The sequence below is a fragment of the Mus musculus genome, chromosome 14 (genome assembly GCF_000001635.26).
Source record: "Mus musculus strain C57BL/6J chromosome 14, GRCm38.p6 C57BL/6J".
NCBI classification, from domain to species: Eukaryota; Metazoa; Chordata; class Mammalia; order Rodentia; family Muridae; genus Mus; species Mus musculus.
In genome coordinates, this window is record NC_000080.6 from 123,836,233 (window position 1) to 123,849,211 (window position 12,979).

Genomic DNA, 12,979 nt, shown 5'->3' on the forward strand with positions numbered 1-12,979 from the left:
GCATCCAAACGCTGACACCATTGCATACCCTAGCAAGATTTTATTGAAAGGACCCAGATGTAGCTATCTCTTGTGAGACTAATCCGGGGCCTAGCAAACACAGAAGTGGATGCTCACAGTCAGCTAATGGATGGATCACAGGGCTCCCAATGGAGGAGCTAGAGAAAGAACCCAAGGAGCTAAAGGGATCTGCAACCCTATAGGTGGAACAACATTATGAACTAACCAGTACCCCGGAGCTCTTGACTCTAGCTGCATATGTATCAAAAGATGGCCTAATCGTCCATCACTGGAAAGAGAGGCCCATTGGACACGCAAAGTTTGTACAGGGGAACGCCAGGTCCAAAAAGGGGGAGTGGGTGGGTAGGGGAGTGGGGGTGGGTGGGCATGGGGGACTTTTGGTATAGCATTGGAAATGTAAATGAGCTAAATACCTAATAAAAAATGGAAAAAAAAAGATTGATCACAGTCACACAACCTCACAGAGAATACATCTCAAATGGTAAGTGTTAGGTTTGTATGGAACTAATGTTGCTGCTTTGGGTTTACTCAAATTTATATTTACTCATTGCCTTAAATGAATCTTGTGGTTTGTTTTGGCACCTTGGTCTTATTCACATCTTCTTTAATAATAACTTCCCAACAAGTTTCAAGAGCAGCCACTCAAAATTGTATTACTCCCTTCTGTTGGCTAGTTTTCTGTCATCTTGACACACTGAAATGGAGGAAACTCAATTGAGAAAATGCCTTCATAATATCTGACTGTAAGGAATTTTCTTAATTAGTGATTGATAGGGGAAGGCACAGGCCATTGTAGGTGTTGCTATCCTTGGGCTGGTGGTCCTGGGTTCTCTAAGAAAGCAGGCTAAGTAATCCATGGGAAGCAACACAGTAAGCAATAGTCCTCCACACCTCTGCATCAGCTCCTGTCTCCAGTCCCCTGCCTTGTGTGCTAACTTCCTTTTATGATAAACTATATATATATATATATATATATATATATATATATATATATATATATATATGTATAAACTATACTTCCTTTTATGATAAACTATACACACACACACATACACACACACACACACACACACACACACACACATATATATATATATATATATATATATATCACTTTCTCCACAGCTTTTGTTCATGGTGTTTCATAGCAGCAATAGAAATTCTAACTAAAATACCCCCTTTAGAAGTCTTGTCCCCTCTTAGAGCGGTTTTCATTCTATAGTAGTAGGTTGGATATAAAAGAGGAAGAAGAGGTAGCCATTGTGTAGCATAAACTGCAAGGCATGTTTAGAAGGAAGTGAGAACAGAGAGCTTCCAGAAGCTTCCTCTTCAGTAGATCCAGGAAGGTAACAATGTGCAGACCCTAGCATGTTAGAACAGACAGAAGATTGGTGCTCATGCCTGGTAAGCACCATAGAGAACCAGCTCTGTTAGGCAGCAGGAAAAGTAGAGCTAAAATAATCAAGTGCAAAGCTACCCGTCCTGGAGTGTGATTGACTGGCAACCCATAGTGAGAAGTAGGACGACACTGCGGGAACACAGGAGTCTGGCACCTTTGCTTGGGCTCCCATCTGCCATGACTTGGAGGATCAGATGTGATTTGTGCTGGATGGTGAGATAGGAAGTCTCAGAGCTGTTGTAAACTTTCCACTGTGGTAAGGAATAGGAATGGTTCACATGTGTGGATGGGAGTGAGCCTGCCAGTAGAACTCGTCAGTCATGGAAGTTGGATGCAGTGACAGTTCCTGCCCATCTTTCTGGAGGGAGAACGACTGTGTGTGTGCATCTCCCACCAAGTTATTCTCTTCTGCCAAATTGTGGCAGGCTCCTGATATTCCAAGAGATAATTTAAAATCCTTAGCCAATGTTCTTCATCTTTACCATCTGTATTCCTTATACCCTTTCATCCAAACTCAAGTCAAACTCTTACCTAAGCTGTTATTTTCCACCATAATTTTCTACTCAACACCACAAATATTTATTGTATCTCAATTCATTTGTTGCCTTTCAGCAATAAATTAAGGATACTCTTCTTCCTGATGCACCCTCCCCCCTCTAACCAGTCTGAGGGTTATCATTCTTTGTGAAGAATTTTCCTTGAATCTGTTATGAAAGCCTTTCTGTTTTTTCTCCTTTCTGTTCTCTGATTTAATTTACTTTATTTCATTATCTCCTATAGTACTTTGACAATAGTATAATAGGTCATAAGAAAGTTTAATGACTAAATATGTGGGTGGTTGAGAGACAGAAAGAAGAGATGTGAAAGTAAAAGAGAAAGGTGATAATGAGATAAAAATAATGAAGCAGTTCCTCAAATTATAGCATTATATTTCAAGTAAAATTATAACTTAAAATAGGTTCCAGAAAAAAAATAACACAAAAGAATTACATTTAATATATGCCAGATTCACAGGCATACCCTCAAGGTACAACAAAAATCAAAACAACAAAATCAAATTTTGCAAACTCCCTTTGCTTTGTGATTTTGCTAGAGGAGGCCCTCTGATAGGGAACAGCAAATTACGGGTGATCTGGGTAACAGAAGCATGTAGAAAGTGTGAAAATGAGAATGTTGTCAGAGTCCATCCATAAAAGTGAGTGAGAGATGAGGAAAGATTCATGGTTTTCTGAAAGCCTCCTACATACCAGGTATAGCAGTGTCTTCAGAGGTGAATGGCTCCTGGGTTTGTCACTTGGCCTCACAGTTATCTTGAAACAAACTGTTTGAGCACATGGAATATGAGAATGAGACATATAAGTGATCTCAATCTAAACAATTCTTTGCCAGGAAGGATTAAACCTGTATTTGACTGTAATTGTACCTGAATGCAAAGTCTATGTTCTTCCCTGTGTAACATGCACAGAATAACTACTATGCCATCACTCAAGCCAAATATCATTCTTGAAATTTCCCAGTCCCCCCTCCATGCTTTATACTCATCTATCCACTAATTCTGTTTCCACTCTCAACAATCTTCTCAAATATGTCTGTATTCTTTCAACTCTTTGCCATCATTCATCTAACCTGTGCCATTGTGAAGTAGCCTGTTTATTCGTTTCTTAACACCCATTTTCTCAGTTTTAGTCCGTGTTCCATGTGATAACAAGAATTATCTAGTCCAGCTGTACACCTCTTCTTGTGGTTATTTGATGAGAGCTCAGATAATGGAGATCTTTAGCATCAACTACACAGCTACCAGAAGATTCTATCTAGTAATTTTGTTCATTTGATGCTAATTTTCAGGCATATGGTATTTGTTCTTCTTCAACCACTGACTGAGGCTTTGCTTTTGTGTCTCATTTATACATATGTATGTATGTATGTATGTATGTGTTTCACTTAGCTTGGCTTCAATCCTCAGACATGTCCTCAGGGTCTCTTTGACCTCCTGCTCTCAGCTAAATTTCCTTGCTATGTGCTTTTCAGTACCTTGCACTTCTCTGTTTTAACACATTTATTTCTTATGAGTGATTTTATTGCCTGTTGGATTTCCAGAATATTTGACCATTCTGTTAACTCACAAAGTTTTAGAATTTCATATGTCAATTGATGTGAGGATCAATTAAAAATAGAGCAGGTAGACATCTGACTTGTTAGTATTATTTGGACAAAATATTTCTATAAAATCACTCTTGCAGGATATAGCCAACCTTTTAGTAAGGTGAATATGTGCCTTTAGGGAGATCTAATATTTCCAGGAACTTTAACACTCTTTGAGCTGCTTTGAAAATCTGTTGAGGTCCCAAGAATCTGTACCTAAGAAAACTTGCTTGTCCTGTAATCCTTAAATCAAGGATGTCAGCTAATGCTTAGATGAGACACTATCAGGTTTATATATATTCTTCATTGGTATTTTTATTAATTACACATTTCTTTAAATATTAATTATATAAATAGTATGTTTGAACATGTAGTAAAACATTGAACTGGTGGGGAAGATGAGCAAGATTCCCTCAGTCAGATAGCTAAAAAAATGCTTTAGCTCTCTTTAAAAACAGGTGATCATCAGAAGATATTCATTCACAACTTACTTTGAAAGATGCATGTCAGGACCTCTACGTTTTGAGAGGGTTACATTGGTGCTCATTAAACTATCAACGGTCACCAGTAATAACTGTGAAGAACTTATTATAATTCTTGTACCATAATCATCTCAAAAATGAGCAGCTTCCCTCCACCTTACCATAGCTGTAGAAATGTATAATTGCAACATTAACTTGGCTTGAGTTCTCTACCCACTTGGAAGAAATAGATTATTAATGATCATTTCTAGTGTGTAACATCCTTATCTTTGTTTCCCTGCTTTAGGTACATGTCACTGTGGCAGGTGTAAGTGTGATAATTCAGATGGACATGGACTCATTTATGGTAAATTTTGTGAATGTGATGATAGAGAATGCATAGATGATGAAACAGAAGAAGTATGTGGAGGTAAGTATGCTAAGTGTGGAGCGTAAAAGCCCCTGTTTTTCACCCATCTTATTGTAGGCTTTTCTTTATAAGAAGAGTTATATCAAGGCAATCAGAATATTCTAGAACTGTTTAATAAATGCAAAACTAGATTGTCTCCAGAGGAGACAAACATTGCTGATGCAATAATCTAACAGCACAACTCTGAAATAGTCCTGTCAGGATTCCATCTCTTTTGCTCACCTTAGCTACTCTTCTTTGGTGTTTTTAAAATCTCTTAACTGTTTTGATTTTATTCTCATTGCAAATAAAAAGTCTTTAGATAATTCTATGCTGTACTGGGGACATGGAGCATGATGGCCTCCCATAACTGTTGATACTCCCCTGACCTCTACTATGAATTACCATCATTCAGTCATTTTTCCTCTTGCCTGTTTCCTATTGCCAAGGACATGTAACACATGCTTTACCTGCAAACATATATTTATGATATCTTATAATACCTGAAAGAACCACTTTGCAATTGTATCCATTTAATCACTGGAAACAGAGACATACATAATATCACCAACATGCCCTGGCCCATCCCAATTGTATGGCCTAAACTTCTGTGTCTAACTAATCTGTGTATGAACTTCAGTTTGAACCTGTGTTTGTAAACCATATCAGGTAAAAAGGATTACAGCAAGGCCTTCAGAGAACTATTTAATAAATTCAAATATTCTAGAACTATTTAATAAATGCAAAACTAGATTTTAGTTAGAAGTTTAGACAGCCCCCAGATTGGTGTCTGTCAGACACTCGGACTGTGTTTCTGGCTCTTCACCAATTACACTGCATGCCTTCCTTGGAGTTTTCAGTTCCTTGAGAAGCTTGCTTTCTCACCACCTATTCTAGAGATTTCTTTCTACTTAACTATTGCCAAGCACTTTCCCAGAAAGTCTGCTTGCAGCCTTAATTGACATAATGAAATGGCAGTAGAGAACAGTGAGAGTCATTTAGATTGAGTACGCTCTCCTTTGCTCTTTCCAAAAGGATTCTAATCTAATTAATATGCTCTGGCACATCCTAGAAAGATCAATGATACTAGGACCTGAAGGAATAAGAGAGCTACAGAAAACCACCACAAACATGTAACAAATTGCCAATTTTGTAATATCACAGTGGCTTCTAGTTAGTCTTGTAGTGTTATTCAAGTGTTTTTATTTTATTTTTAATTTAATTTAATTTTTTGTTTGTTTTCTTGTTTTTTCGACACAGGGTTTCTCTGTATAGCCCTGGCTGTCCTGGAGCTCACTTTGTAGACCAGGCTGGCCTCGAACTCAGAAATCCGCCTGCCTCTGCCTCCCGAGTGCTGGGATTAAAGGTGTGTGCCACCACACCCGGCTTAATTTAATTTTTAATTGTTCACTTTATATCCTACTCACTGACCTCCTTCAGTCACCACCTCCCTCAATCCTTCCCTCATTTCCCCTCCCCTTCTCTGAGCAGGTATGGGGGAGGCTTGTATATGCCCCCATTGGCATTTATATGACCACAGATACCCGTATCAAATAACACTGTGGGAGTGCTGTTGCTTAGAATCCTAGGGCTTTTCATGTGTTGTTCACATGAAAACAATCTCTTGAGAAAGTTATCTATAGTCTATCACTGATACCACACACAAAAAGATATTTCTCCATCACTTTACAAAAATCATAGAAACTTATGTCTGTTGCCTGGAATATACATTGTAGTGGTTACATTTTATTTTAATAATCTTCTGCTATCCCAATGTTTTTTTTTCCTTACCCTTCATTTTAATATTTTCCCTGTCTTCATTAAAGTGTAGCTTTACGTTAGTTTTCTTTTCTAATTAACCCCCTATCGTTTTTTTTTTTTTAAGTTGAAAATAGATTCTTCTCTCATACAATATATCTGGACCCACTTTCTCCTCCCTCTACTTCTTCTAGCTCCCCATCACCCAAATTTACCCTTCTCTGTTTTCCTTCAGGATTAACCCCTTATATTAACAACTATTTTAAAACAAACCCTTTTGGGGTTTTATAACATTTTTAGGAACTTGCACATAAAGTATAAATATTTATGAGACTTAATTAATAAAGGGATATCATAATGGTACGATGAAAAATGTACTAGTAGTCAATTATAAAGTAGCCACACAGTCACATTTCCGTGGCCATCCCAGAATTATGGCCCTGGAAGAGAGAATTTGAAGAATAAATACCTTAGTCAGAGTCTCACAAATTATAAAATTTTATGATTAGAAAATCTAGAATAAAAAATAAATAGGACATTCATCTGTGTTTGTATGGAATAACTATAAAGAAGAGAGCTTGAAGAAAGTTAACTTAAAGGTAAATACTATTTTGGACAAAGACAGCTAGACATTCAGAATGGAAATGTAGTGATGGCAGTTTGTCACAGGTGGCATGCTGGGTTGTATAAGTAAAAATGAAAAGTACTATGGCAAAGTGGGCACAATAGCTTGGCATTTTGGCTCAAGGTGAGGGGCATTATTGACTCCCATTTGTATTCTCTGGACACTAGAGTTGCAGTTTGGTTATGATGCCAAGAGTGCACTGCATTTTACTGGTTTAACTCAGAACTTTCCACTCTAGAACACAGCAGCTTGTGGGACACAGAGGAATGAGAAGATGAAACATTTCCTCTGGTTTGAGACTATCTCAGCCATTAATGAAGCATGTCTAAATAAATACAAACTGCTGCTTTCTCAGTAATTGATTTCAAAGAAAACAATATTAGTTACTGTTTCAAGAAACATCCACACAGTAAGGCTTGTAGACATTCAAGTAATGCATGTACTTCAAATGGTAGAGTAATGGACTTTCATAGTCATTATTGTAATTTCTTTGCAAATACTGTCATCTTGATCACTTTCTTTATAGGCCAAGGCAAAGGACACATTGGCTGCCTTATTTGTATAATTATATAGATGTAAGCTCAACTCTGATGTTTTGGGAGAAAAACAAAAAGTCCCACAAGTTGATTAATTTTAGCAACGGTCTGGGAACCCTTTGTTATTTCCGAATGGTTGTGAAAAGGTAGAAAGGTAAGGCTGCTTTGAAAAGTTGCTTTTTTCCTCACTGTATAAAATTCTTTTGGGTAAAGGCCATGGGAAGTGTTACTGTGGAAACTGTTACTGTGAGGCTGGTTGGCATGGCGATAAATGCGAGTTCCAGTGTGACATCACCCCATGGGAAAGCAAGCGAAGATGCACATCTCCAGATGGCAAAGTCTGTAGCAACAGAGGTGTGTCACTCATTCGTGTTACTACATGACCCGGTGGTAAACAATAATCATTATTACTAAGATCTATTTTCTCAATGTATTTCCTTCAGGGTGGAACAAAGTCATCATCCATCATCATTTATTTTAGTGGAAATCCATATGGACACTGGCAATCTTTTATTTTTTGCTCTTTACTGAATAGATAAGGGAAAATAAATTATGTTATTATTCTTTAAGCTTTCCTGAACAAATAGAGCATGGGGGCTGTGATTTCTTTGGCATCTTTCCAAAACTGCTACTACAGCACAGCTAAAAAAGCAATTCCTGGAAATGCTGTGCTAAAAACATCTCTTCACTAACAGAACCATGGGTAGCATGAGTATCGGATTGTCCACAGGGCAGTTAGACAAACCCTCCTGTCTTAAACACTGAAATAGAAGGTTGAATTCTGAAGTGCCAAATTGGCCTAAATGACCTTAACTTCTGAATGCAATTCTAAACTACATTGAACAAAATAGATAACAGAAACCAGGCATCAAATGGCCCCATGAATTGTAGAATGACTTTAAAGAGATATTTTAAATGCTTATCAAATATAATTTAAAGTTACCAACTACTGATATAAAATCAAATTTAAAAATCATTTCATCAGTATATTTTGTGTGCCCATGTGTACACGTGTACGGGCATACATTTATCATGGCATGCCTGTGAATGTCAGAGAACTGCTTGTTACAGTCCACCATGTGGACCCTGAGGATCAGACTCAGGTGTCAGGCTTGACAGATTTACTCACTGAACCATCTCATCAGCACAGTTTAAGCATTTTTCTCATTTTTCTTGGATTATTCGTTTGTTTTTGTTCCTTTATTATTTCGAATACCTGATATTTTCCTTTTCTGTGAAGGTCAAAGAAACACAGCTTACTTAGCTGGTGATATAAATGAGTGAAGTTTTGCTTTCTTTAAAGCAATTAAAATAGAAAGCTGGGTAAGCTTTGTTTTTTCATTTCTATAAAGGTGCAAGTCATTTTAATAGACTATTCTCATAGAGAAACCCCTGATACAGTGTCTTAAATGTTGATAAATATAGAATAAGAAAGACAAAACCCTGGGCTTACCACACCCTCCAAAATAATAACTGCAAGGAAAACCTTCTGTTCATGTGGACTACTTCCTACTACATATCACACTAACTTACTTTGTGTTCATAAGCACTTCTCTTCCACCTAAATCTTTTGTATTCAATTGGCTACAGAGCCAGAATTTGTAGTACATCTAGCCACATCCTCAAAGCTTCTAGATTCTGCATGTGTCAATGCAGAATGGTAAGTGACAATCTAACATCCAAAATAATTTTAATTTACTGTTATGGTCTCATGCCCAAATCCTGGTAATATTTCTCTGCATAGTCAACCCTGGTCATGCTTATTATTAATCCCCTATGATACTTCTTGTTCTATGTCTTTGCCTCTGTTGTAGTTAGGTATGTTTAAACTTTAGGTCTTGATGCCTAAGAATTGACTGCATGCTTGTGGGTGCACTTTTGCCTTCTAAATGCATAAATATGGATAACTTGCTTCAGCTCTTTTAACCTTTTGGGCATTCTTAGATTGTTTTGGTCCCTATCTGAATTTCAAATTTTCATCTAATTAAGTATATTTCATTTAGTAATTGTATTTCAGATAATTTGAATAAAAATGAATTTGTTCATATCCAATGGCTTTATTTTGAACATTTACATTTTTAGTAAAATTGCTATTTATTTTTATTTAAAGAAGCAAGGAAGAGATGTCTTTATTTTAGTTCCCAAATAATTTGCCTTTACTATAAAGACTGACCACCTATTTAAAGAAAATATTACTTTCCAACACAAACTTTCCCATTGAGGAGGTCAGACTTTTCAGTTTTGTCTCCAACATCTTCTCTAATCCAGCCTCATCTCAAGTAATAAAATTTACTTAGTCCCTTCATAGTTCCTTCACCGGCACTTAAGGACCCCACCATCCTGATCATCCTATTCAGTTTCCTTGGATAATACCTCTAAAGTTCGCTAAGACTTTGCCCTTCCTTGATATATCCATATTGTCTACTCTGGATGCTCCATCCACAGTGCACTTCTCCAGTTCTTAAGATAAATAAATCTTACATCACAAAATGTTGGTGATAGCAATTTTTGAGTTTATTAGACATTCTGTTACCTTTGTCTTCACTTTTTGGTCAAATTGTTTCTAAATTTATTGCAGACAAATATTACATATTGTTTTAACACTATCTTTGAGAAAAATTAATGCAATGTTAGTTACATATCTAACAATCTCACATAATTATATATACTTTTTATTTGTTAAGAAATCTCTTTTATCAACTTCAGATGATGTTTCTTCTTAGAATAATTTTTATCTTAAAATGCATAATTCAAAATGTAAAAGAATCAGTATTTTAAATAATAAATATACAAGATGCTTTCTTTTATACTTGTCTTGTCTGGACCCTCATAATATTCCTTTTTTTCCCATCTAGGAACATGTGTATGTGGTGAATGTTCTTGCCATGATGTTGATCCAACTGGGGACTGGGGAGACATTCATGGGGACACGTGTGAGTGTGATGAAAGGGACTGCAGAGCTGTTTATGATCGATACTCTGATGATTTCTGTTCAGGTAAGGCAGATCTCCTGATTCTTATCTTTATATAAAAGATTCACTTTCTTGTTGTGCAGGATCATTCTGATTGCCACATACATGGAGGCCTATGTCCCTAGGCCTTCTATATTCTGCAGTGCTCCTCTCAGTAATGTGGGCAACCTCCCTCAAGAGACTTCAGACATTCTGCAACGGCTCGAGATGAAACCACCTACACTCTTTAAATTAGCCTGATCCCTTGCCGAGGAGATCCATTAGCTCCAAATATCTATTCCACTCAGCTCTAAGACTGCAGAACTAGTGCAACCTGCTGGCTGTCAGCAAGGGACTGAAAGAGAAATATATGCCAAAAGCTAGGGTGATACAGTTATTGAAGAATGATATATTCATAAACTGGTAGACATTTTCTCAAAATCACTCTATAACACAATCTAGAATTGAATATTTGTTAATGGACTCAAACATTTTATATTTTAAATATTTATGGAGCAGATATTATATGCCAGCTTATGGGCTGTGTCTGGGTTACTGAGTCCAGTAGTGAAGGAAGCAAACATGACCTTGGACTGCACAGAGATCACAATATGTAGACCAAGAAGAAAATACCTGGGGATTAGAGAGATGATTCAGTGGGTAAACAGTACTTAAGCATATAAACATGAAGCCCCAAGTTTGGGTCCCAGAACCCACATAAAAGCTTAATATCACTGTATGCATGCCTGTAATTACAGTAAAAGGCATACACAGGATGGTGGGCTTGCTGCTCACCACCTAGCTTGAGAGACCTCATCTCAAGGAAAAAGGCAGGGACCTTTTCAAAAGAATACCTGACATCATCTTCTGGGTACCATGCATACAAGGAATGTACACTCATACACAAATGTGCACACTCCTCGAGAGTGAAGTTACAGATTCAAAGTCATTTTGCTTAATTAACCAGAAGACAGGAGTATTTATGTGCATGTGCCTCTTCAGCCTGATTGGTTGGTTGGTACTTGCAGGTAGACAGAAAGCTCCCCTGGTCTCTGTAAAGTTTGCCAGCAAAAGGAGATAAAAGAGTTGCCCTATATAATCATGATTGTGTAACTTCAAAGCCTGGGGAGAGTCTGCTTTCAGAATTTTCTCCTGCAAGATACCTTTCTAAAAGACCTCAAACCTTAGAACACATTTTAGTCATAGTAGTTTAGAGAATGTGAGTGTTCTCCTGGATAATGTATTACTACATCAATTATTTTTTAAAAGCTAACAATTATTGAGTGCTTTTTACATGCTAAGGAACACAAAGGCTGTGGGGACCTGACTTGTTTAGTATTCTAATTAGGGAGATGTGACTATTCAAGGAGGTGGGTATCCATGACAGGATGCTGCTGAATCACAAAGGTGGGATTCTCTCTTAAGAGCAGGCTTTCATTTAATGAAATATAAAGAGGACTACCAGACAGGAAGAAGAGAAAACTGCAATAGTTACTTAAAACAAGAGGGAAATAAGCAGAATATAGGAGAAAGGAAGTAGACTACTGAGGGAGTGCTGGCTTGCTGTAGAACCATATTCTACAGGAAGTGGAGAGCTTATGATGCATATAGGCAGAAGACTGCCACCATCATTACATTTATAGCCTGATTCTCTGAGTAAATACTGGTGCCATTTACAATGGTTGTTTATAGAAGCAAAATTTCAAGTTTATATTGGGACATTGTGAGCATACAAGACTGATAGTCAAAGTTGGTACCTTTTGAAGCCCATTGAATGTGAGAATTTAAGGTTGCAAATATCTTTTAAGTTTTTAATGCTTTCTAGAGGCAAATATGAATTATGAGAAAACAAGGAAAGTGATCTCAGAGGGGGGAGGGAGAGAGAGCAGAAAGTAAGCTTTTGACATGTTGATATGAGGTTTAGTTTTTTTTTTTCATAAGTTCTCTCTCCCTTGTTAGATTCATATCTGATCTTGATCTGATATCTCTATGGGCTTGGTCATTCATGTTTTCTGCATCTTAGTAATTATTCAGGGTCCTGTGAGTTGCTCTGTCCCACTGTCAGGAGATGGATCTGTAGATGAACATGAGAAATGATACCACAGTGAACCCTTTAGGCTTCTATTAATTCAGGTCCTACAGCATGTTTCTCAAGCTTAGAGCTACTATTGTAAACTAAACAGGTGCAGTTCCACCAAGAATTCATCTTTTCTTGAGTTAACCTCTTTAGTCTTATTTTCTTTCTCTTCCCATTTTCTACCTGACCTGTAGATTCCAGGAAAAGCTGGTTGAGTAGTTATAGCTACCTAACTGGTAGGATTGGAAAGGGGAGAGAGAATGATTCATCTCTCATATGTAGCCTCATGCTGTGGGTATGGACAGAGGTTGGAAGAAGTGATGGTGGTCAGCTGTGATGTGTGCAATAAAACATTAGTGTGTAATTGTGATTTCTGTTTCTTTGGCTGTAGTGGTTTGAACATGGCCAATGTGGCTCCCAGACTTAGAAGGAATTTAAAAAGAAGAAACTCACATGAATGTAGATCTTTAGTTGTTCAGACTACTGCAGAGTGCTACAATTACATCTTATTCATTTGATTTTTTGCACCAACTCATAAAAGGAAATAATTTCATGGAATTAAGCACTTTGACAGTATTCGCCTTGCCATTATCATCTAAA

At 37.2% G+C, this 12,979-nt stretch overlaps 1 protein-coding gene across 2 annotated transcripts in view; it reads left to right on the forward strand.

The window, feature by feature from the left end:
- The window catches only part of Itgbl1 (integrin, beta-like 1), a 318,929-nt gene that overhangs the window by 176,296 nt on the left and 129,654 nt on the right, over nt 1–12,979 (forward strand). The window contains exons 4-6 of one of the 2 annotated variants that reach the window (NM_145467.2): nt 4,331–4,453; nt 7,565–7,705; nt 10,207–10,347. In NM_145467.2, the coding sequence (NP_663442.2) occupies nt 4,331–4,453; nt 7,565–7,705; nt 10,207–10,347 (405 nt within the window). The remainder of the gene's footprint in view (nt 1–4,330; nt 4,454–7,564; nt 7,706–10,206; nt 10,348–12,979) is intronic. The other variant, XM_006518921.4, reaches the window with a different exon arrangement.